At 51.7% G+C, this 25,805-nt stretch overlaps 2 protein-coding genes across 3 annotated transcripts; both read right to left on the reverse strand.

Annotated features, from left to right (window-relative positions):
- Positions 1-626: 626 nt before the first annotated feature.
- Positions 627-18,787, reverse strand: LOC136958533 (glycogen debranching enzyme-like). Of its 2 annotated transcripts, none has more exons than XM_067252514.1 (34): positions 18,707-18,787; positions 17,683-17,910; positions 16,227-16,437; positions 15,882-16,051; positions 15,127-15,330; positions 13,733-13,914; positions 13,261-13,372; positions 12,591-12,717; positions 12,192-12,294; positions 11,859-11,956; positions 11,621-11,760; positions 10,743-10,930; positions 9,257-9,380; positions 8,850-9,013; positions 8,221-8,322; positions 7,779-7,928; positions 7,519-7,669; positions 7,083-7,207; positions 6,533-6,645; positions 6,313-6,447; positions 5,977-6,107; positions 5,749-5,885; positions 5,254-5,387; positions 4,805-4,980; positions 4,460-4,562; positions 3,994-4,219; positions 3,627-3,738; positions 3,148-3,283; positions 2,922-3,034; positions 2,594-2,805; positions 2,268-2,365; positions 2,016-2,103; positions 1,703-1,836; positions 627-1,587 (listed from the first exon to the last, which is right to left on the reverse strand). In XM_067252514.1, the coding sequence occupies exons 2-34, from the start codon at positions 17,768-17,770 to the stop codon at positions 1,470-1,472; spliced, it is 4,605 nt and encodes a 1,534-aa protein (XP_067108615.1). In that variant the 5' UTR covers positions 17,771-17,910; positions 18,707-18,787; the 3' UTR covers positions 627-1,469. The 2 variants fall into 2 exon arrangements, with proteins under 2 accessions (XP_067108615.1, XP_067108616.1); XM_067252515.1 differs by lacking the exon at positions 9,257-9,380 and adding an exon at positions 10,087-10,210.
- Positions 18,788-19,665: 878 nt separating this feature from the next.
- LOC136959160 (uncharacterized) lies at positions 19,666-25,754 on the reverse strand. Its single transcript, XM_067253416.1, has 7 exons — positions 25,576-25,754; positions 22,053-22,197; positions 21,471-21,566; positions 21,246-21,390; positions 20,993-21,138; positions 20,667-20,806; positions 19,666-20,499 (listed from the first exon to the last, which is right to left on the reverse strand). The coding sequence occupies exons 1-7, from the start codon at positions 25,673-25,675 to the stop codon at positions 20,333-20,335; spliced, it is 939 nt and encodes a 312-aa protein (XP_067109517.1). The 5' UTR covers positions 25,676-25,754; the 3' UTR covers positions 19,666-20,332.
- Positions 25,755-25,805: the final 51 nt, after the last annotated feature.

The following is a 25,805-nucleotide window of genomic DNA, read 5'->3' on the forward strand; positions in this document are numbered from 1 at the left end:
CCTGGTCAGAACTCATCTGTGAGTCATGCTTCAGGCTCCGATAAGACGAGAGTCCATGTGACCTGGGAGGCTCCAGCAGAGCCCTCCCTTGAGGACCTTCTCTTCAGGTGACAGACTGCTTCAGCACACTACTGCATCAAATCCCCCTGATGAAAACATTGTTCTACATTGTTCCGTGTTCTAACCACTGCTCCACATGGTTCCGTTGTCGTTGCAGTGCCACGTTTGTGAAGAACTATGCAGAGTTCTGGTGGGGTGTGAACAGCTCTGTGGTCCGTTCCTCAGGTTCTCCTGGTTCCTCTGATCCCGTAAGTTCCCCTGTCATCACCCTGCACCTCCTGGCTTCTGTCCTCGTGTTGTTGTGGTTGATGTTATTTGTTTACTCCTTCCAGACCATCCTCGCCGGTCTGCTGGCTGTGCTGTGGGCCACGGTGGTCTGTCTTTCTGTCTACAACTGACACACACACACCTCACAGACATACACACACACGTAAAACATTCACACACATTGTAAGCAAACACAAAAAAACTTGAAACCTCACTCGAGACTTAGACAGAAACTGACCTCAAATAAAATATGAAAAGATTAACTTTCATCTAATTCTTGAATAAAAATATAATAGTCGCACATTGAAGACTCTTTATTGATATCACCATGACAACAGTATGTAAACACACAAGAAACATCTAGGAGGAGAAATAACACACTAACCAATCAGATGTCAAGGTGGGGAGGGGGAGGTGGGGTCAAAGAGTTTAGTGGGAGGAGCTTATCTGACTAGGAAGTCAGCAACAAACTCACCTACAACATTATTAATTTTCACAGAGTTAAAGTTATGATCTTCAAAATACTGCATTCCACTTTCTGACTCAACATCATTGCATATGATTAATTATCTCTTAAGCATAATTTTCTAAATGCTTCAAAACCTATCCAGCACACTGGCATGCATATCTTCACAAACAAGCAGCTCGAAAAACGAAACTCTTCAAAATTCCCTTTAATACAGACTACAGTAGAAACATGTCTATGACATCAGTAGACTCGTCTAGCCTGTGACATAGTGGACGTGCAGCTCTAGCAGGATCCAGGTTCAGCTCCTGGTGTTGGAGCAGGAGACAGATCTTCACACAACCTGCTAGACGACTACTGGTCACCAGGAGGAACAGTGAGAAGGTCTGTTTTCTATTGGTTAATATGTGGGTGTGTCATGGAGTACAGAGGCTCTGATTGGATGTGATTCTGTAGAAACTTAAGCCGATTGGACAACCTATCAGGAAGTATTTAGCTAGCTTCCTGTATGAGCCTTCGTTACGCCGACCCCCTCCACCACACACAGCTCTGTGGGAGCCACGGAAAGGACATGTAAACAAAAAAACACACGTCTAGACACGAGGGGGATGGGCTACAGCATGTAACACCAGGAAGCTGAACAGGATGCGGCTGTTAGTCTACAGGAAGTGATGCGTCACAGGTCGTGGAGGACTTCCAGCACCGTGGCGATGGACCAGGCCTGTGATTCGCAGCTGAAGGGGCAGTACTGGCCGTTCTCATTGGTCAGTTCAGGAAGACCCTTCCAGGGTGACCTTCAGGAGAGGATATGTAGTTTATACAGGGGAGTGTGTGTGAGAGTGTGTGTGTGTGTGTGTACCTCTCCAGGTGGACATAGTGCTGTGACAGCAGGTGTGTGTGTGTGTGTACCTCTCCAGGTGGATGTAGTGCTGTGACAGCAGGTTCTTCACCAGCAGGACTGTCTGCTCGTACGCCTCCTCACTCAGCTTCCTGGAGAAGTACAGCTTAGCTCGCAGGAAGTACCCTACAGGCCACAGCCACTCCTGCACACACACACACACACGCGCACGCACATACACACGCGCACACACACACGCGCACACACACACGCGCACGCACACACACACACAGAAAGGTGAGTTGACAGTTGTCTCCGTTACAGCCAGCGGGTGTCTCAGTCCGTGGTGCAGTTCCCCTCCCCTCCTCCAGGGGGCCCTCTTACCGGTCCCTGGTGGTAGTTGAAGCCTCTGGCCAGGTTGTAGTTGTCGTTGTCCAGGGCGTTGTCGTAGACACCACAGTACACCATGTCACTATGGAAACCATGAACAGGACAAGGTCAGGGTCTGAATCAAGGGTCATGGTCAGTTATTGCTAGGTCAGGGGTCAATCTTAGTTAGGGATCAGGGTGTTGGCTATGGGGCAAGAGTCAGGGGTCAGGTTATGGGTATTAGGCCAGGGTCAGGGGTCATCTTACTCGGGGTCCAAGGTCTTCATGCCCAGCGGCCCCAGCAGCTTCTCCTCTGCCACCTCCAGAGCCTGCCACGCCTTCTTCACACTGAACAGCTCTGGGGCCTGGGGACACAGCCAATCACAGCACAGCATCGGGGTTAGGCAGCCAATGACAGCACAGCAAAGGGGTCAGGTAGCCATCACAGCACAGAATACAGGTCATACACAATCATAATACATTGTAAAGTAGCATACAAGATGACCAATCACAAGTCAATCACCAGTCATCCACCAACCGCGTATCTTTCATTTCCTCCCTCCCTCCCTTCCTCCCGCCCTCCTTGTACTCACCACCACCATGGCGATGGTGAAGTTGGGTCGTAGCTGGTAGTCACACCAGGGGCTGGAGGCCCCGTAGCTGTCCTTGTAGATTCCGGCCTTGTGGACCAGCTCAGGGTGCAGCTCTCTGGGGTCGTCGGGGTCGCCCGACACGAAGAACAGCTTCTCAAAGTTCTTCTGGATCTTACGGTTCCAGTCCTCGTAGGATACGCACACCTCCTTACCTGCAGGGAGGTGGGAGGTCACATGGGGGAGGGAAGCAGGGTGTGTGTGTGTGTGTGTGTGTGTGTGTGTGTGTGTGTGTGTGTGTGTGTGTGTGTGTGTGTGCGTGCGTGCTCACCCTCTCTCTGGATGGTGAGGGTAGAGTAGGGGAACAGGCCATGTTTGTGGAGCTCCAACAGCCAACGGAGGGTCGACTTACAGAGACCCACAATCTCTACTGCAGAACCATCTCTACACACACACACACACACACATAGTAGGACAGACAGTCAGACATAAAACACCCTAATCAAGTATGTGAGGTGTGTGTCACCCTGGGGGTGGGGGGTGCAGGTGTGTCTCACCTGGGAGAAGCAGGGATGCCCTTGTTCTTTGCCTGCTCACTCTCTCCCATCTTGTCCATCCAGGTGCCGCAGTTGAAGCGGTTTCCTCCGTAGACGAAGCCGGTGTCCCTGCTCACCTTGGCTTCCACGTTGAACCCTGGAGAGGGGCAGTCTGTTATTAGTTTTCTACCTTTTGAAGCTTTTTTTTAAGACTTTTTTCAAAAACTTTTTTTCAACCTTTCCAAACTTTTTGGGGAGAAACATTTTTCACCCAAACAAATTCAACCTTTGTTTTTTTTCAACCTTTAGAAACGTTTTTTTAAGAGGAGAGGAGGGGATCTACATGCTGTCTACATGTGTTCTCTGTGTGGTCTGATGTGGTTTATAGTGGTCTGTACTGGTCTCTGTGTGGTCTTATATAGTGTACGTGTGGTCTATAGTGTGGTCTAGAGTGTAGTCTATAGTGTGGTCTATAGTAGTCTCTGTGTGGTCAGACGCACCCTCGTCGGTCATGTTGCGGTCGAGCTGCTGCCCGGCGTTATGCTCTCTGAACTGGATGCCCTGGAGGTGGCGTTGCATCACTTCCTGGATGACATCATACAGAGGCTGGTCCTGGAACACACACACCTGGGCATGAGTGTGTGTGCGTACATTGGTGTGCGTGTACTTGTACGTACATGTGTGTATGTGTACAGGTGTGTGTCTGTGTGTGTGTGTGTATGTGTGTGTGTTTAGGTGTGTGTGTCTGTGTGTGCGTGTATATGTGTGTGTGTACAGGTGTGTGTGTCTGTGTGTGTGTGTGTACAGGTGTGTGTCTGTGTGTGTGTATGTGTGTGTATGTACAGGTGTGTGTGTGTGTGTGTGTACCAGGGCTCCAGGGGGCTGGGGCTGGGCGTCGTCTGAGGGGTACATGCGAGCGACGGGGCAGGACAGGATGAGCGCTCCGTCGGGCACCGTGCTGCAGTAGTCCTGCACACACTGCAGCCACCACCACACGGCGTCCCTGCAGTTGTAGCGCGCCCCCCGGCCCTCCCCCAGCAGGTTGGGGATGAGCCCATGCCTCAGGGTGCCTGCGAACGCCAGGATGATGTTCCTGAGGGAGAGGGGAGGGAGGGGGGGGGGGGGTGGAGAGAGGAGAGACAGGCGAGGGGTGGAGGTGGGAGGGGTGGAGAGAGGGGGGTGGAGAGAGGAGAGACAGGGGAGGGGTGGAGGTGGGAGGGGTGGAGAGAGGGAGGGAGAGAAAAGAAGAGTTAGTATTTATACCCAAATACCCACCACCCACACACACACCACCCACACACACACCACCCACACACACACCACCCACACACACCTGGCCTCCAGATGTCGTCCGGTGACCAGCAGCAGTCCTCTCAGGGAGATGAAGGTGTCTCTTCCCCAGCAGCGGAATATTCCGGAGGAGAAGTGAGGAAGACCTGGACACGATGAAGACACAGACACCCTTCAGGTCCGGTCCCTGACCTCCTCCCTCGTCCAGCAAGGGTGTGTGTGGATGACAGCAGTGTGAGGGTGTGTGTGGATGACAGCAGTGTGAGGGTGTGTGTGGATGACAGCAGTGTGAGGGTGTGTGTGGATGACAGCAGTGCGAGGGTGTGTGTGGATGACAGCAGTGCGAGGGTGTGTGTGGATGACAGCAGTGCGAGGGTGCAGTGCCTACCTGCGGCCAGCGAAGGGCAGCACTGCTCCGGGGTGTGTGTGAGGGGGCTGGGGCGCTGGGGGACGTCCCGGAGCATGGGGGAGAGAGGGGGCAGGGCCGGGACACGACTCACTCCACACATCTGGACGGAGCCCAGAGCCAGGAGCCGCACGAAGGTGGAGCCCTGCTGGATGAAGCTACACACACACACACACACACACACACAGAGGAACACAGGGACACACACACACAGAGGAACACAGGGACACACACACACAGAGGAACACAGGGACACACACACACAGAGGAACACAGGGACACACACACACAGAGGAACACAGGGACACACAGACATATGTAAGGATGCAAACGTACATACACAACAAACACATGGATATATAATCCCTTATCCTTGTATGTGTGTACCTGAGTGTGTGTGTGTACCTGAGTGTGTGCGTGTGTGTATGTACCTTGACATGCAGCTAAAGGTGTGGTCCAGGGCGGTGGTGTAGATGCCCACCATGATGGCGTCGAAGTAGCAGGGGATGAGGTAGCGTGGAACGTGCTTCAGGTAGTCAAACATGGCCGCCAGCCACCCCCCCACCTGGCCAGGCACAACACAGGTAAACATCGCTCACCTCCACCCTCTCACCTCCACCCTCTCACCTCACCTCCACCCTCACACCTCACCTCACCTCCGCCCTCAACTCCACCCTCTCACCTCACCTCCACCCTCACACCTCACCTCCATCCTCACACCTCACACCTCATCTAACCTCCACCCTCACACCTCACCTCCACACCTCACCTCCATCCTCACACCTCACCTCCACCCTCACCTCCACCCTCCTTCTCACCTCCCCCAGTGCCCCCCCCCCCCTCACACCTCACACCTCTACCCTCACACCACACCTCACCCTCACCCCCCCCCCCCCCAGGGTCCTCACCCCCCCCGGGGTCCTTACCTCCCCCAGCGCCCCCCCGCGGGCCTCCAGTCTGCTGCTGATGTACTGCATCATCCAGTCCCCCTGACGCAGGTTGTCACAGAAGGGGTGACCCAGGTCGTTCTGGGGACGGACGTCAGCCAGCACCGACATCACCCCTGGAGACATAAGTTGACATTAAAAACATGACCTTGTGGGACACTTTGCATGTGTGTATCTGTGTGTGTGTATGAGTGTGTGTGTGTGTACCCTGCAGGCCTGCGTATTTCAGGCTGCTCCAGGAGGGGATGTCGTAGCACCCTCCTCCGTCCTCCTGCTCCTCAGCATCACAACGGAACAGCAGCATGTTGATGTCTGCCAGAGACAGCTGGGACATGGTCCTGGAACACACACACACACACACGCACAACACACACGCACAACACACACGCACACACCACACACACGCATAACTGTAAGTAAGTAACCTTGTTTTGCCTACATGTAAGTCTGTGTGTGTGTGTGTGTGTGTGTGAGTGTGTGAGTGTGTGAGTGTGTGAGTGTGTGAGTGTGTGAGTGTGAGTGTGTGTGTGTGTGTGTACTCACTGGGCCAGTGGGGTCTTCAGGGCTGCAGGTGTGTTCGGGTCGTCCAGACTGCCAGGCAGGAACTTGGGGCTGAACTGGACCAGGTGACGCCTCAGAATCCCAACCACCTGCTGGGCCTTGGGGTCCAGACTCACCCTGCACCGTGAGAGTGTGTGTGTCAGAGAGTGTGTGAGTAAGTGTGTGAGTTTGTGTGAGTGTGTGTGTGTGGGTGTGTGTTCACCTGAAGGCGATCACGCTGCCTGGTGTGAGCTTTTCAAACAGGATCTCCTGGACAAACTCACTGCTGCCTTTAGACGTGACTCCAGCCTGCCTCACCACATCACTGTCCTTCAGCTGTGGGCAGAGGGAGGCAGGGGGAGTACCTGTGTGTGTGTGTGTGTGTTTACCTGGATGTGTGTGTGTGTGTACCTGGATGTGTGTGTTTACCTGGATGTGCTCTCTGATCTCCACAGTGTGGATGTGTGTTTACCTGAATGTGCTCTCTGATCTCCACAGTGTGGATGTGTGTTTACCTGGATGTGCTCTCTGATCTCCACAGTGTGGATGTGTGTTTACCTGGATGTGCTCTCTGATCTCCACAGTGTGGATGTGTGTTTACCTGGATGTGCTCTCTGATCTCCACAGTGTGGATGTGTGTTTACCTGGATGTGCTCTCTGATCTCCACAGTGTGGATGTGTGTTTACCTGGATGTGCTCTCTGATCTCCACAGTGTGGATGTGTGTTTACCTGGATGTGCTCTCTGATCTCCACAGTGTGGATGTGTGTTTACCTGGATGTGCTCTCTGATCTCTACAGTGTACTCTGGCATCCCGTTGATGTAGCTTTCATCCTTCCTGTATGTCCCAGCATGCCTTTCAACTGTCCTCGCCTCCAACACCACCTCCTCTATCTTCCCTGGAGGGAGGGATGAGGGGGGAGAGAGGGATGGAGGGGGGAGAGAGGGATGAGGGGGGAGAGAGGGATGGAGGGGGGAGAGAGGGATGGAGGGGGGAGAGAGGGATGAGGGGGAAGGGAGGGATGAGGGGGGAGAGAGGGATGAGGGGGAAGGGAGGGATGAGGGGGAAGGGAGGGATGAGGGGGGAGAGGGATGAGGGGGGAGGGAGTGATGAGGGGGGAGGGAAAAAGAGAGCATGCGAAACAAGGTCAAACAAACACAGTGAAGATATCTAAGTTGACACGGTAGCAGCGCAGCCAATCGTTCTCACCAGGTATGAACATGGGCGGGACCTCGTCACGGTATTGGTGGGTTTTGGGGTTCCGGAAGGCGGTACGACACACGGCGACCACTGATTGGTGGCTGCTGGGACAGTGACGAGTCACGGCCACAACGTCTTCATCAACCTGGTCTACGTACACCTGACACACACACACACGTTTAAAACACACACCACACACTCCCACATGTTTAAACACACACACACACGTTTAAACACACACTCCCAAATACACAGTATACCACACACACCTGTGTGAAGCCGTGGGCAGACAGCTCCTGGTGCAGGCGGTTGAGGGCCAGCTTCCCTGCCATGATGCCCGACTGCAGGTTCACCTCTCCTGGGGACGAGGGCTCTGCGCTCCACCTAGGGTACAACCTCTCCTCCTCCACCACCGAGATCTACATACACCAGGTACACACACACACCAAGTACACACACACACACCAGGTACACACCCACACATTGTTTTAATCATATGGCATTAGTAGAAAGAGAGAAAAATATCGCTGAAATACGTGTGTGTGTGTGTACCTGGTGTGTGTGTGTGTACCTGGTGTGTGTGTGTGTACCTGGTGTGTGTGTGTGTACCTGGTGTGTGTGTGTGTGTACCTGGTGTGTGTGTGTACCTGGTGTGTGTGTGTGTGTGTACCTGGTGTGTGTGTGTGTGTGTGTGTGTGTGTGTGTGTGTACCTGGTGAGGGACCAGCTGGTCGTAGCCCCTGGTGGAGCCGGTAGCACAGCTCGCCATGGAGACGATGGCAGAGCTGGGCAGGGAGTCCCACACCGACCTCAGCTGCAACACAACATCAGGACAGACATCACCACAGACTCTACTGTACTCTACTCATCACCACAGACTCTACTGTACTCTACTCATCACCACAGACTCTACTGTACTCTACTCATCACCACAGACTCTACTGCACTGTACTCATCACCACAGACTCTACTGTACTCTACTCAACACCACAGACTCTACTGTACTCTACTCATCACCACAGACTCTACTGCACTCTACTCAACACCACAGACTCTACTGTACTATACTCAACACCACAGACCAAGACCAGACAGAAAATAAGACATGAGAGTAGAATATAGTACAGCACAGTAGAGTAAAGTAGAATAGAATATAGCAGAGTATAGTACAGTCCAGTAAGTCCAGTCCAGTACAGTACAATAGAATAGAATATATTAAGAGTATGGTAGAATACAGAGCAGAGCAGAGTTCAGTAGAGTACTGTACAGTAGATAGAACAGAATAGAGTATCGTATAATACAGTAGAGTCCAGTAGAGTCCAGTAGAGCGCAGTGCCGTACCTGTATGGGACACTCGTTGTCGTGGGTGACATCCAGGAAGAGGGCGTGAGCGATGGAGGGGACCAGGGGGCGGAGACTGGGCTGGACAAACCCTCCTACTGGCTCTCCCCCGTAGCGGTAGACCAACCGGCCTTCTTCATGGCTGTCCCCTGCACTCATAGCCTCTGAGGGGGGAGGGGAGTGAGAGTGTGTGTGTGTGTGGGTGTGTGTGTGTGTGTGTGTGTGTGTGTGGGGGGGGGGTATGTGTGTGTGTGTGTGTGGGTATGTGTGTGTGTGTGTGTGTGTGTGTGGGGATGTGTGTGTGTGTGTGTGGGTATGTGTGTGTGTGTGTGTGTGTGGGGATGTGTGTGTGTGTGTGTGGGTATGTGTGTGTGTGTGTGTGTGGGGGGGTATGTGTGTGTGTGTACCTCGTATGAGAGAAGTGATCCCTAGCCTAGTGACGAACACGTTGTCGAGCTCCTCGCTGCCCGTGAAGAGCTCTGCCACCACGTACAGACTGGGCCTCACCCTCCGCGCCGCATCCAGCATCCACTAGCCAATCACAGGCCAGCACCACAGCCAATCACAGGCCAGCATGCCAGGCCAGGCAGCAGAGGGTGAGGAGAGGCGCAGGGAGGTTAGTATGGAGGAGGGGGGGGGGGAGAGGGGGAGGAGAGAGAGAGAGAGAGCGAGAGAGAGAGAAGCCCAATGTAAACGTTTACAGAAGCATGCAGAGACAGACACATAGGAGAGAGGAAGGGAGGGATGGAGGGATGAGAAAGATAGGAGGAGTGATGAGGGAGTTAGGAGCAGTGAAAAAGTAAACAATAGGAAGAGAGGAAAAGAGAGGGAATGAAAAAAGAGAGATAAAGAAAAGGGGAGAGAGAGAGAAGAGGGAGAGAGAGGGGAGGGAGGGAGAGAGAGGAGGGAGAGAGAGAGAGGGGAGGGAGGGAGAGAGAGGAGGGAGAGAGAGGGGAGGGAGGGAGAGAGAGAGGAGGGAGAGAGAGAGAGGAGGGAGAGAGAGAGGAGGGAGAGGAGGGAGAGAGAGGGGAGAGGGAGAGGGGAGGGAGAGCGAGGGGAGGGAGGGAGAGGGGAGGGAGAGAGAGAGGAGGGAGAGAGAGAGGGGAGGGAGGGAGAGAGGGGAGAGAGGGGAGGGAGGGAGAGAGGAGGGAGAGAGAGACAAAGACACAACCAGAGGTCAGGGTTAGCGTCATGCCCCAGTGTCGGGGTTTCCCCCCCAGTGCAGCAGGGGCTCTACCTCGTATCAGGCTGGTGATGCCCAGGCGGTTCACAAACACGTTGTCTATGAGCTCACTTCCTGTGAACAGCTCCGCTATCACATACAGGTTGGGTCTGACCACTCTGGCAGCGGCTAGCATGGCCTGGATGGAACAGGGTCAGAGATCACTAACTCTGCTTATCGACTAGCATGGCCTGGATGGAACAGGGTCAGAGATCACTAACTCTGCTTATCGACTAGCATGGCCTGGATGGAACAGGGTCAGAGATCACTAACTCTGCTTATCGACTAGCATGGCCTGGATGGAACAGGGTCAGAGATCACTAACTCTGCTTATAGACTAGCATGGCCTGGATGGAACAGGGTCAGAGATCACTAACTCTGCTTATAGACTAGCATGGCCTGGATGGAACAGGGTCAGAGATCACTAACTCTGCTTATCGACTAGCATGGCCTGGATGGAACAGGGTCAGAGATCACTAACTCTGCTTATAGACTAGCATGGCCTGGATGGGACAGGGTCAGAGATCACTAACTCAGCTATTGGTTAGCATTATACAGAATGGATTATCTTGACTGGAAGTGTGGATTCTACTAAGTAGATTCCATTGAGTTGATAACACTGAGTAGATTTTATTGTGTTGACGTCATCGTGTTCTGTCCTGGCAGGTTACCTCGGCGACGTGCAGAGGGGTGGAGTGGCAGTTGTCCAATCGGACGCCAGCGAAGTGCTTGGCAGTGATCTCAGTGTACTTCTGCATGTGAGCCCACAGGTAGGGACAGGCCTCCGGGCCGTCGCCATAGCGAAGCTTCACGCTGTCGCCCCAGCAAATCAGCTCTCTCCTTAGGTACACGTTGGATCCTAGACACACACACACACAGGCAGGCAGGGTCCAGGTCAAAGCAGAGATACACGCAGGCTTCTTCTGAACGTGAGTCAATAGCTCCCCCTGGTGGTTGGTTAGCTACACAGCCAGACTGCAGCTCTGCAACATGGAGTCTGTTTCTGTGTCTTAGAGCCTGTGCTGGAGGAGGTCAGGGCCTGTGCTGGAGGAGGTCAGGGGTCAGGGCCTGTGCTGGGGGAGGTCAGGGGTCAGAGCCTGTGCTGGAGGAGGTCAGGGGTCAGGGCCTGTGCTGGGGGAGGTCAGGGGTCAGGGCCTGTGCTGGGGGAGGTCAGGGGTCAGAGCCTGTGCTGGAGGAGGTCAGGGGTCAGGGCCTGTGCTGGGGGAGGTCAGGGGTCAGGGCCTGTGCTGGAGGAGGTCAGGGGTCAGGGCCTGTGCTGGGGGAGGTCAGGGGTCAGGGCCTGTGCTGGGGGAGGTCAGGGGTCAGGGCCTGTGCTGGGGGAGGTCAGGGGTCAGGGCCTGTGCTGGGGGAGGTCAGGGGTCAGGGCCTGTGCTGGAGGAGGTCAGGGGTCAGGGCCTGTGCTGGGGGAGGTCAGGGGTCAGGGCCTGTGCTGGGGGAGGTCAGGGGTCAGGGCCTGTGCTGGGGGAGGTCAGGGGTCAGGGCCTGTGCTGGGGGAGGTCAGGGGTCAAAGGTCAGGGTTATATCAGACCTGGCTCAGCAAAGTTGCGTAGCGGGTCGTCTCCCATCACCCAGCCGTTGTGAGCCAGGAAGTGACACGCCTTTTCAGGCTTGTCCATCAGTCTAAGCTCCGCCTCCAGGGGCTGCTCTGGGAACGGGAAGGTGAAGTACCTGACACACACACACACACACGTCACAAGGTGAGCCAGCAGGACTTCAGACCTACTGGTACAAGTACACACATGCACCATACACACACACACACCTACCTGGTGACCAGAGGATGCTTCTTGCTCACAAGACCCAGTTTAGGACCATGGTCAGCCAGACGCTCGTACAGTACATTACCCACAATACAGTTCACTGCCTGAGAGAGATGAGGTGGAGAGAAGGAGAATAAGAGAGAGAAAGAGAGACAGACAGAAAGAAAGAGAGAGAGAACAAGAAAAGCAGAAAGAAAGAGAAATGAGAGTGAGGGAGATTGAGAAAGAGAGAGCGGGAAGTTAAGTCATTTCTGTGCTTCAAGAGGAGGAGCATGCAGTTGTAGTTCTTCTCATCGACACAGGGGACTACATTTCCAAGGGTGCCGTGCTGCTGCCCACCTGCTCGTGGTGCTGCTGCATCAGCTGGTACTGGTCTCCATTGCTCTCCTCCAGACGGCGACGCAGCCAACCACAACACTCCTCTACAGCGAAGAGGCTGGTGCTGGGGGAGAGAGAGCATGGATCACATGATCATGGATCACATGATCATGGATCACATGATCATGGATCACATGATCATGGATCACAATCATGGATCACGTGATCATGGATCACATGATCATGGATCACAATCATGGATCACAATCATGGATCACATGATCATGGATCACATGATCATGGATCACAATCATGGATCACATGATCATGGATCACATGATCATGGATCACATCTTCAATACATTCTTTAACCAGTCTCAATTCAAAACAGATCTCATGATATCCTGAGAGAGGACTGACTCGTGAGGAGTGAAGGTTGCTAGGGCGGTGTTCATATCCACTGTGTTGCCATAGCGACGGTAGTGAGGGTCCTGGATAATCCTGAGTTGCGGCTTACTTCCTGTCTTATTATGGTCTGGTTTAGCACCTACAAACACACACACACACAGCAAGTCATCTGTTTACTGTTCCTGTGGATTAGTCTCTCCTGGGCACACAGACACTTCGTAGAGATCCAGGTAGGGTTCTCGGTAGGGTTCTAGGTAGGGTAGTAGGGTTCTGGGTAGGGTGGTAGGGTTCTAGGTAGGGTAGTAGGGTTCTGGGTAGGGTGGTAGGGTTCTAGGTAGGGTAGTAGGGTTCTGGGTAGGGTGGTAGGGTTCTAGGTAGGGTTTTAGGTAGGGTGGTAGGGTTCTGGGTAGGGTGGAAGGGTTCTGGGTAGGGTGGTAGGGTTCTGGGTAGGGTGGTAGGGTTCTGGGTAGGGTGGTAGGGTTCTTGGTAGGGTGGTAGGGTTCTAGGTAGGGTTTTAGGTAGGGTGGTAGGGTTCTGGGTAGGGTGGAAGGGTTCTGGGTAGGGTGGTAGGGTTCTAGGTAGGGTGGTAGGGTTCTAGGTAGGGTGGTAGGGCTCTGGGTAGGGTGGTAGGGTTCTAGGTAGGGTGCGTTCCGGGGTGAGGCCCTCAGCTGTGTTCTCTCACCGTTCTGCAGCAGGGTTCTGAACTGATCCACAGCGTTCTCCACTCTGACCTGGAAGAACTCCCACAGCTTGAGTTTGGGGAACACCTCCTTCCACAGGACTGTCCGCAGGGCCTTGCACAGGGAAGGAACCCTTTAGAACACAGCTCGAGAACCTGAGAGGTCTGTTCACTTGTTCCTGTTGGAGAACCCACCCACCTAGAACCCTGCAAAAACCCGGTCTCACATCAGGATACTGTAAGTATCAGCACAGATATGACATACTGACTACAGTATAAACTGTACGTATGAGAGGTTTGTTAACGCAGTGTGTGCATATCAGTGGTTTATATATATAATGATGAAACTAACTACCCTAGTCAGTGGTTTATATATATACACATATCTGATGGTGACCTAGTCATAACTACCCTAGTTTAAAAGGTTTTTCCAACATGGCGTCCCAGGTGAGCCCCTCCTCCCGGCCTGACTCACGTCCAGGTGCTGCTGGTGCTGCACCAGGGCGGGGAGCCCCGCCTCCGCATGCCGGCCGGACGCCACCTCGCAGGTCAGGTGCCACAGGGCCCGGTCCAGCACCCAGGCGGGGCGCAGGTGGGGGGAGTTGGTCATGTTGTAGCCACACTCTGGGTGCTCCCTGATCCACATGCTGTTAGAGGCTGGAGGGGGGGAGGTTAGTGGAGGGGAGACATGTTCTAGAACCTGTAGTTGGGATAGAATCTCTAGACATTCTAGAACCTGAAGTCTTTCTAGAATCTGTGATTGGGCTACGATCTCTAGATGTTGTAGGTCTTGTGGTGGTTCTAGAAAGTCTGGTGGCCTTTCAGCAGACCAGAGAGTCAGATTTCTGTCTGTTTGACCGCTGACCTTCTCCTGTTAGCTCTATCCTCTCTGGAGTTCACTGGCTTGCTCACAACTCTGATACACAAACTCAGGGAGAGAGGGAGAGGGGGAGGGGGAGAGAGTGAGAGCGAGTGGAGAGAGTGAGGAGAAGGGGGGGGAGAGAGAAGTTGTTTATGTGTCCTGTGCGCTGGCACTGAGCCAAGCTCTCTTCAGCCCCGCGCCTCAACAGAGGTGCTACAGTCCAGAGATCCCTCTACCCTTCAGCTTGGCAGTCTGCTCACACACTGCAGGTCTCCCAGGGTGTGTGTGTGTGTGTGTGTGTGTGTGTGTGTGTGTGTGTGTGTCAGTGTCAGAACACTGGGCCTCAGAATTTTGGCCAGCTATCACGACCTGCTTCTACACACACTCTCTGACAACAATGGGAAAACTGTTACTATGGCAACAAAAATGGGAACCAAAACAAGGTTGTTATGGCCTGCCTGCCTGCCCCCCTACCTCCCTACCTCCCTGCCCCCCTGCCTCCCTACCTCCCTGCCCCCCTACCTCCCTACCTCCCTACCTCCCTACCTCCCTGCCCCCCTACCTCCCTACCTCCCTACCTACCTGCCCCCCTACCTCCCTGCCCCCCTACCTCCCTACCTCCCTGCCCCCCTACCTCCCTACCTCCCTGCCCCCCTACCTCCCTACCTCCCTGCCCCCCTACCTCCCTACCTCCCTGCCCCCCTACCTCCCTACCTCCCTGCCCCCCTACCTACCTCCCTGCCCCCCTACCTCCCTACCTCCCTGCCCCCCTACGTCCCTACCTCCCTGCCTGCCTGCCCCCCTACCTACCTACCTCCCTGCCCCCCTACGTCCCTACCTCCCTGCCTGCCTGCCCCCCTACCTCCCTCCCTCCCTGCCTGCCTGCCTGCCTGCCTGCCTGCCTGCCTGCCTGCCTGCCTGCCCCCCTAACTCCCTTCCTCCCAGAAGTATCCACAAGGGTAGCTAAATAGGGCCTCACACACACACACACACCCTCCCAGTCCTACCTGTGTGGTTGTAAACCACGTCAGTGATGCAGGCCACGCCCCAGTCCCTGCGGAGGCCCTCCACCAGCAGGCCCACGTCCCCCCAGGACAGCCTCTCTCCCGGGGGAGAGAAGTCCGGGTTCAGCTCCAGCTGGTCGGCCAGGGAGTAGCAGGACCGGGACTCTCCCAGGGTCTGCACTGGGGTCAGGTGGATCATGTTGTACCCTGGAGGACACACACACACACACAGATTCAGGAAGCTACGAAGCACAGACAGGAAGTGGTATTCACAGGTGTGGGGTAACTGTGTTGGGACATGGCTCTGGTGTAACCCAGCAGGATGTGTTGTCAGTCAGCCTGCTAGCTGAGATGTTGTCACTGCGATGCGGTTAGTAAATATGCACTTCTGCTCCATGATCTTCTGCTGTATTTCTACATGCATGGCACATGTTGCATTATCGCTTTGGATAAAACCGTCTGATAAATGAATAACATGTTAATTGTGTATGCTTGATGGTGAGCTCTGTCTGTCTTAGTTAATGATGACCCAGAGATTCCCCCCTGACCTCTGACCCCAGCAGGACAGTCAACATCACCGTCCTGGTTACCCTGGGAACCCCCCACGAGACCCCACCTATGGAGTCAACTCCGCCCACTCAGGTAAACAGACGCTCTGATTGGCCCCTACCCAGGATGAGGACATAGACTTTCACCCTCCCTCCATCTCTCTCTCTCTCTCTCTCACCCTCAACCCCCTCCACCCTCCCCCTCCTCACCCGTCTCCTTGGCGACTCGCAGGCGGTCGGGCCAGTCTCCCAGGTGACCCAGACACTTGGACAGGTATGTCTGGATGGTGATGCAGTCCAGGGGGAGGACGTGGTTGTCTGGGCCCACGCGCAGCACTGGGTTCACCACGATGTAGCCCCCGCCTGACTTCTCCTCACCCCTGGGGGAGCCGCCAGGAAGTCAAAACAGAGTAAACATGAATCCAGTACATCCACGTGTGTGTGTGTGTGTGAGTTTGTGTTACTGAATGTGTGTGTGCCAGGCAGTTTTCTGTGTGTTCTTAGTAGTGTCGTCCCCCCCCCCCCCAGGCAGGCCGTGGTAGGGTCCAGCCTCACCCGTTGTTGAAGTGATACTGGTACGACCCGGACACCTGCAGCTCCAGGCTGCAGAACTTGTCGGAGTCGTCATGGAGACCGGCAGGGTTGACCCAGGCCAGCGTGCGGAAGGTGTCGCGCTCAAAGCGCTCCCCCTGGGCGGGGTAGTTGGTGCTCACCTGGACATGCTTCCCCTGGAGGGTGGGGCCCAGGCGGAACTGGAGCTCAAAACCTGAGGATACACACACACACACACACAACAGTAACACACACACACACATTATTTATAGGTAATGGCCTTTGGCTGAACCCCTGGGGATTTCAAGGCATCCATGATCCCTGACCTCTGACCTTTCCATTCTGACCCTGATGATGTCTGCTGTATTAAACCTGTGCTAGGGTAATAACCCCATGATCTCTAGGTCTGCAACCTGACACACGTCTGTGTGTCTCTGGGCCTGCGTCTGCCTGTCTGTCTGTCTGTCTGCCTGTCTGCCTGTCTGGGTGTGTGTATCTCTAGACAGGCCGTGTGGTAGCAGCTCTATGTAAGCCCCTGCTGCAGCTGTCTGCTCAAGAGAGGGTGAGAGTGCAGTGTTCCTGCTTTCAACCGGTTCAATCCTGCTGCAACACACCCTGGCCTTGGTGAAAGAAAGATTCTGAAACTTTTTTTCAAAAATATTTTTTAACTTTTCTTTTTTTCAGTTTTTCTTTTCCCAATTTTTTAAATATATTTTCAACCTTTTAAAAGTTTTTTTTAAAATCAAGTGCGTGTGCCCACATTTGTGTGTTGCAGGGCTTCTTTGTGTGGTGCGTTCATGTGTCAGGAGAGAGAGAACACTAGAATGTCTTTGTGATTCTTCCAACAACGTTCTACAAACAACAGGTGGACATGCTATTGTTGTTGTTGATTTTATTGTTGTTGTACTAGCCTCACTGCCCTACAGTGAGGCTAGTTGACAGTACCCCTGGTAACTACAGCTACCAGCACACAGGCAGATTACTCAGCTGTCTTGCAGGGTGAAATGCTGGACATCCTGGAACAACCGTCCCAGACTAACTTTTAACTGACGAGCTCTTTGCTGTCTGGTCCGGGTGAGCAGACTGGTCTGGTGTGAACTCTGATCACAGACATTGTTTATTCACAGGACAGAGAGTCTAGCCTGGGTCGCTACATACAGACAGCTAGCCAGTCTATAAATAGCTCCAGTTAAACATGCTTTTACAGACGGCTATCAGATTTAAATTCCGCTTAAAATGTCAAACAGACAGATAGGCAGACACCACCACACAGATAGACCCATACACACACACACACACACACACACACACACAGGCAGACAGACGGCCAGAAGGGCAGACAAACAGGCGGACAGACAGAGACAGACAGGCAGGCAGACAGGCAGGCAGACAGGCGGACAGACAGAGACAGACAGAGACAGACAGACAGGCAGACGGGCAGAAAGACAGGAGCAGGTACCTTGGTCCAGGCGGAAGAGGGTTCTCTCCAGCTTCTCCATGTGGTTGAGGACCAGGACACGGGTCTGTGTGGCCGGCTGTGGCGGCATGGCTATCCCTCACACACACACACACACACGGCTCAGCGATGATCTCTTTCCCTCACACACACACACGGCTCAGCAATGATCTCTTTCCCTCAGACACACACACACGGCTCGGCGATGATGCTGAGGAATTTGTCGAGACCCTTTTAGGACGAACACAAAGGTGGAATGTTACTGGATATCTGCAGCTGTAAACCTACTGTAAACACACACACACATTTTCTCTTGCAGTCATGTGCACACACACACACACACCACCCAAGCTATATTGCTTTTTCAGGACACTGTGTTCTGCAAGACAAATCTCTGACCATCCTTCAAAACCCAGTAACTTTCAACTAACAGGCCTGTCCACTTTAGCATGACAATCTGCACTCAATCATTTTCTAAATCCCAATCATGCTGCCAAACAATAAAACATTAAAAAAATATAAAAGTTTATGTAAATACTATATAACTGTTATGATTAAACTTGACCTAGTCGATAGTTCAAAATTGTTGTACTTTCCGATGTGGTCGTTAGATTTTCAATATTGAGTCCCGGATCTGACAAACTGTCACCGTCGCCTTAACCTCTAGACGCAGGTCTGCAGACACAACGGAACCGGACCACAGTGTTCACGCGCCAGTCTTTTAACTCACGGAAGGCGGAAGGCTTTAATTTTTCGGGCGCTCGCATCCGCACAGAGCATCACCGAAGACAGTGCTCCGTCAACAACAAGCCGGTCTGATATTGCGCGTGTGTCCATAACTACCAGAGGATCAAGAATCTCCCTGGTTGAGGCCAACGTTCTATTTACACTGATCTAACTGATACTGGGAGAAGTTGTTTTTACGCGAAAACTGACCAGGCTCTCACCAAACATAGAAAGCACATCAGTACCAGAGTCTGTCAAATGAGAATAAAACGTTAAACCCTGATATCATATAATCGCCAACCTGTTAGGCTCCGGTTCACAGTCACTGCATCTACCAAGAGGCCAATCCCACCAACACTGTCATTACAAGCTGAAAGTGTCGCTGTATTTTCCTGTTTTGACGTTAATCGCTGGCATATCAAGGGGGGCGTTTCCGTACCAGGCATGACTACCGTAAACATCGGAATAGCACCGATTCAGACATCAACATCATGATCACGCAGGCATCATGTTTCATATGAGCTTCATTACGTTATCTCTGAATATTCTACATGTTGATCACAGAATGTCGTGTAGGACGATAAACAGTGTAAAGTAACATTAAAGATAGCCTAGCATGATCAAGTCGTTATCAGCCCGTGCAGGGATGGTTATAGGGTGGTTAACCTGGAATGACGCAGGTCACTTGTACATCGCCCATATCTACATGCAGTCTGTGATCCTACGAAAAGGTGAATTTGTAACGCGGCTTGCCTACAGACATTACGAGTCACGTAACAGCGCGGCACTGCAGCACATCAGCCAGCTGCATGTCCACAGTGAAACCATGTAGTCATGTTACCAGAAGGAACGTGCTGTCACGGTCTGGTGGCGGTTAGACAAGACTGTCAAGCAGGCCGCAGTCCAATCCATGCTTCTTGTCCAGAACTACAAAATGCCAAAATATCATAACTTCAGGCTCAGCATGAGTCTCTTTTAAACTGCAGCTTCAGTCATTTCGTCATTCGTCATGTAATCGTCACCTGACAGATCCGCATGTTTGGAAACGCTGATTCAGTGGAACGCGCGCAGACCCAATGGGCAGAAAACATGCAGCATTGAATTGGTTACTATGAATTCGTTTTTTCATAAATTAAATTTACAGATTTCTTTATATTTTACTTTTGTATAGGCTACTTTTTAAAACAATAATGACATCGACAGAACCACTTGATAAGGAATGGTACTCACATGATTGACTGAATATTGATGACAGAAAACTTACAGGTAAAATTTGTTTTATATATCGTTAGCAATTTACAAATATATGTCTTTACATATCAGAGTAAAATCCATACAAAAGTAGCAGAATGTAAAAAGCCTGTTATTACAAAAAAGTTACAAAGTCACAGATTTCTGTGAGATATTAGTGTGCAGTAACAGACGAGTGTGTGTGTGTGTGAGTTCTGAGCCACAGTAACAGTGTTATGGTCTACAAGGCTATAGCCATCATGTCACATAGTGTTATAATGTTTACATTTAGTATGTACTGAGTATGCTGACCTCATGAATCATTCACATACCATTTTAGGCAGTAGGTCTTTGACAGTAGAATATTTACAGGATGATTGGTTTGGCCATGTGTGTTTGAAGCAGTAAAGCGTGATTCTGCACCATGTGACCTGTGCTGATCAGGGTGTGATTCCCTCTGTAGGCTGAGTGCTCAGGCACCTCTGGTGAGGTAGAATGGAACAGGGATTAAGACTGTCTCCACAGGCAACACTGGTCTTTTCTAGTCTCCTTCCCTCGTCTCCTACCCCCCTAGCTCGAGGAGGAGAGGAGGAGGAGATAGGGGGAGAGAGGAGAGGAGGAGGTAGGGGGAGAGGAGAGGAGGAAGTAGGGGGGAGAGGAGACTGGTTGAGAGTACTGACATGAGCGCATGTTCACCCTACATAAAGATCTTTCTCTTCTTATTGGTCGAGGCATCAGGTGACATCATCGGCGAGGTCATGTGATCCGAGGACACGCTCGAATACAGAGGCTGCTTCTTGTTTCTCCAGATCACCATGGCAACACGCACCAGGAACAGGATGCAGGCCAGAGCCAGCAGAACCGCTGGAGACGACAACACCAACAATATTTATGATTATAATCACTCACAAATACTATTAACATACACAGAGTCAATTGTACAGCTGGATGATTTTGATTCTTTGATCTGATTCTTTAGTTGACTGAATCTCTGTAGTGTGTGTTGCGTTTCAGGGCCAGCGACTCCTCACCGGAGAAGACAGCATTGGCGGAGGGGTTGCCAGGTTGGTAGTGCTTGGACACGATTCCCCCCAGAGCGATGATGACCACGGGGTAGATGGTCAGGACGTAGCGGACGTAGCGATCCAGAACAAAGTTCTCCAGGATGAACCTAGAACACAGAGAACCCGGAGAACCCAGACCATCACTGGAACGTCCAGACAGCCAACACACACTACACACGCTACACACACTACACTTAATACACACGTACACCTACTAATACACACACACACACCTACTAATACACACACACACCTACTAATACACCTACTCCACCTAACACCCTCTCCCTCACCAGCCCAGCACGCCCAGCAGCAGAGCACACAGGGAGACGGTCCCTGCTGTGTCCCGGGCTACGCCCTCCAGGCCCAGCACCACGGACAGGTTCACCAGGGTGGCGATACACGTCCAGGTGGTGTACAGAGACACGCCGTTCTGGACCTGGAGAGAGAGGAGAGGACATGCGTCAGGTTGTTAGTTAAACTGTTTTCTTTCTGCTTTTGTCCGGCTCAGTCTGTAGACACAACAATGTGTGTGTGTGTTCCTACCAGCAGTCGCAGGCACAGCAGGTCTCTGGGGTGTGTGGATCTGAGCCAGACTCCGTACAGATCCACAGCGTAGCAGGAGAACAGCACCATGCAGCAGTTGGTTCCTGCCATCAGAGCCAGCACCACCAGGGCAGCCCACATGAGCCTGCAACACAGGGGTCAGGGGTCAAGGGTCGCCATGGGTCATGGGTCAGCAGGGGGGGGGGGGTCAGGGGTCAGTCTTACTCTCTGTCCCAGATCAGCAGCCACACCATGTTGAGCACCATGTTGGAGATCCAGCAGATGTAGAACCCATAGGGCAGCACAGCCTGGCTCCAATACCTGCACACAGACAGACAGACAGACAGACAGACAGGACAGGGTCACATACACAGACAGACAGACAGACAGACAGGACAGGGTCACATACACAGACAGACAGACAGGACAGGGTCACATACAGACAGACAGACAGACAGGACAGAGTCACATACACAGACAGACAGACAGACAGGACAGGGTCACATACACAGACAGACAGAAAGACAGACAGGACAGAGTCACATACACAGACAGACAGACAGGACAGGGTCACATACACAGACAGACAGGACAGGGTCACATACACAGACAGACAGAAAGACAGACAGGACAGAGTCACATACACAGACAGACAGACAGGACAGGGTCACATACACAGACCGACAGACAAACAGACAAACAGAACAGGGTCACATGATGTGTATGTGTGTGTGAGTGCAGGTGTTCAGGTGTACAGATGTTCAGGCAGAGGTAGGAGGCCATGTGTGTCCAGGTGAGCAGGCCTACCCTCTGAAGAGGCTGGAGGCCAGGTAGAGCACCATGGCAGTCAGCCAGCCATAGATGAGGCCCCAGATAGAGAAGGTCCAGCCTGCAGGAGTTACATCTGTCTCATACTGCTTAGACACGTTCCCTGTGCTGGTGTGAAACGGACCTGGAGGAGGTAGTGAGAGGGGGAGGAGGAGGGGGAGGAGAGGGGAGGAGGAGGAGGGGCGGAAGGGAGAGGAGAGGGAGGAGAGGAGGGACGGAGAGGAGGGGGAGGAAAGGGAGAGGAGGAGGGGGAGGAGAGGAGAGGGAGGAGGAGAGGGGAGGGAGAGGAGGGGGAGGAGAGGGAGAGTAGGAGGGGAGGGCGGGAGGGAGGGAGAGGAGATGGGGGGGGGGACAGAGAAGGAGAGAAGCGAAGAGAGTGAGGAAGAGGGGTGATGGAGAGGTGAAGGAAGGACAGGAGAGGTAGGGGTGAGGGGAGGAGATGAAAGAAGAGAATATGGTATTCTTCTTAAACACGAATGGAAGTACAGTACTGTAGTCCAGTATAACGTATTCTACTGTTAGGTGAGACTGATGAGACGTCATCACTGTGTAATGAGCAGCTCAATATTTACGGCTTCTTAATCAGTATTTCAATGCTGTGACAGTTCTACTCACAAGTCCAAGGCAAGCGCTGCCCAAGTCAACAATAACGTCTTGAAACCTACATGTGCGCTCGTTATCACACACACCATCACAAACAGAGGTACTCACCCGTCCCTGCTCCAGACAGAGCGTTAACCACTACAACTGCGATATAAACAACCGCCGACAAGATGATCAGGGTGACCCGGGGGAGACTATAACCTTCCATTTTATCCTGCAAAATTCTTAGGTTAGCCCGTCACAAATTAACGTATCTTACTAGTAATGCAACTACTGAAAACAGAAGTGTACGGAAGAGCATATAGCCTACACAAGCTGATCCTCCCACAGACATGGTCCGCAGGACACACCTTCTAGCTGGGCTGAGGACCAGTCATCTATAGACTATTAGGCACTTTTTAGGTTTGGCTACTTCCTACTTCTGCTGTAATGTTTTCTTCTTTCTTTACTATTTCATGCATTTTAGTGTTTAGAGTAGAGAGGAGGGGATGGGAGAGATGATTATTTCTCATGTACTTTAGTGTTCGATAACGTCAGAAACGAATCAACGACACCACATTTATCTGAAAAACTAAACAATGACCGCGCGCAAATGACTTATGAAACCGGAGAAGGAGGGGGGTTGGGAGGGGGGGGTGATTGTTGTCAGGGAGTGACGTAAAGATGACACAGTGTGGTCACATAACCTGCGTGCCTTGCCTTTACATAAGTGACAGTTTTTAAAGACCAAGGAGCTTGTCAGTTATCTGAATGGATTCTGCGGTGATTAAACTATGTCCACACCCAGAGTTAACTACCGGAGATGGCGAGAGGCCTTTGTATGGAAAATGATCTTCGGAGTTGAAACTAGACTTGTAGAGTAAAGAATATATTGTGCTTATTAAAGTTCTGTCTTCTGAGGTGTGCTGAGGCTTAAACATTGTAAACATTGAGCTTCGACCAGTGTGGGGAAAAGGCTGTATTTTGTGTCTCTATTTCTTCATTTTCAGAAACAACCCTCTTCTTGTGTTTTTTGTTTTACTGCACTGTATAATATATACTGAGGCAGGGACAGATAGCCAGTTGGACTTCGTGAACCAACCCAAAACTCTGTTGCGGGTAGGGAAACGTAGACAACCCCAGAGCTCTGGACGTGTTGATTTCCAACTGCTGCATTAAAGCTGATATTATCGGACCTCTGCGACTTCAGACCACTCTTTGTAGAACACAGACTTGTGTCATTGAATACCATCATTACATATTGGAATAGACACATAGAATTTCAGTCCTTAAAATGGTGACCCCGACGCTGAAAAGAGGGAGTCCAGAGGGTTCTGGCCCGACCGACAGATCGGGAGAGAGACCCATACACCGGTACGAGGAGGCAGACGTCGGGCGCGCCTCAATATAAAAAAGGTAAGCAGACACCTGTTAAAAAAGTACTGCTATTCGGAACTGAGAACCAAATTTAGACGATTACTATGTTTCATCGTACCTAGTCAGACAGTGGTGGGAAATCAACCGTTTTTATGTTTCAAAAGGGTTAGAGTCCCTGAGGTTAAGTGTCCTCAAAAAAAGTCCCTAAACAAGTAATATTTGTGTGGAGTCAGATTGTGTTGAATAAAAATAGAGAGGAGTGTGTTGTGTTTTTTTTCTTTGACCAAGAAGTTACAGAAATCCTGAGGAGAGATGGAGAAAGGTGGGGGCTAAAAGAGTCCCGTTACGTTGAGATCTTACAAAGGTGATCCCAGAGGGTATACCCCTGGTTTATAAATTGGTTCTCATACCTCATGGAGGGATATAGCCTAGTGGGAGAACATTCGACTGCAGTTCAAGATGTCGAACCCTCCTTTGGATGTAGCTTAAGCGTCTGCTAAATACAAATGAAGGCTAGGCTATTGATTCTGTGTAGTTGGGGGCAGTCCACGTGGTTTGTGGGAAGGTATGAATGGATGAGCGGTTAGGGAGTCGGACTCGTAATCTGAAGGTTACCGGTTCGATTCCCGGCTGTGCCAAATGACGTTGTGTCCTTGGGCAAGGCACTTCACCTTACTTGCCTCGGGGTCCCTGTACTTACTGTAAGTCGCTCTGGATAAGAGCGTCTGCTAAATGACTAAATGTAAATGATGAGGGGAGTGTGAGGTAGGTGTGGATGGAGTCTGGAGTATTTTGGGGTGGAAGGTTTGTTGCGAAAGGTATGACTCACTCATCTGTTATGTAGCAGTATGTCACACTGAACCCTGTTCCATAAAGCTAGTTTACCAAATAAGCCAGGCTTATGTCAGTTAGTCGGACTCATTTCTAGTTCATTCGGTTCCATAAAGACAGCTCAGCGTAGTTCGAACTCAGTTACTATGGCAACTTATGCTTCGAAACTATCCTGGTCCGGGCCAGGCTAACTGTCAGGCTTAGACCGTGTTGTTGCTTAACCAGAAGTTCCTGTAACACTGACCCAACGGGAAAACTATGATTCACCACAGACTTTCTGGCGTGATGCATTTTTTTTCATATTTCTTTTTTTTCAAAAAAAAAAAATCAACTAAAAAAAGTTTAAAAGTTATGCATTAAACAATGATGAACAATGATTTCATAATTACAAACCTACCCTACTTTAAACTTATGACTGTTACATAGTATGTAGTATCCTGGAGTAACCACTAGGTGTCGTTCGTGTAGCTATGTACAACAGTTGTGTTCTTCCTGAAAAGTAAGTCATCATGAGTAGCCTATCTAAGTACCCTTTCTCAATTTAACTTTGCACCTGTTACGCCTCAAATCAAAACTCAAAACAAAACTTAAAAGAAAATGATCATGAAGAAGTGTCCTAATGCTGGCGCATCAGCCAGCTGGCTTGCTTAGGTAGGCTAACGTTAACGTGTTAACCTACTCTGCTAGTTGCGTCACTCAAAACAGTACTCACCTTTGCCCGCTCCCGCAAGACCGTTAACGACCATAGCAGCAATATACACGAGCGCCGACAAGACAATCAAGATCATACGGGAAAGACTATAGTCTTCCATTTTAAACAGTTTTCCGAGGGTCTTCTCTGTCAAGAAAGGATATGTAACACTTGAAAATCCAGCCTGGCCGCAAAATGAAATGAAACCAAAAGACAGTCAGATGTAAACACCAGCTTCTTCCTGTTTGTGT

The sequence above is a fragment of the Osmerus mordax genome, chromosome 16 (genome assembly GCF_038355195.1).
Source record: "Osmerus mordax isolate fOsmMor3 chromosome 16, fOsmMor3.pri, whole genome shotgun sequence".
In the NCBI taxonomy this organism is placed as follows: Eukaryota; Metazoa; Chordata; class Actinopteri; order Osmeriformes; family Osmeridae; genus Osmerus; species Osmerus mordax.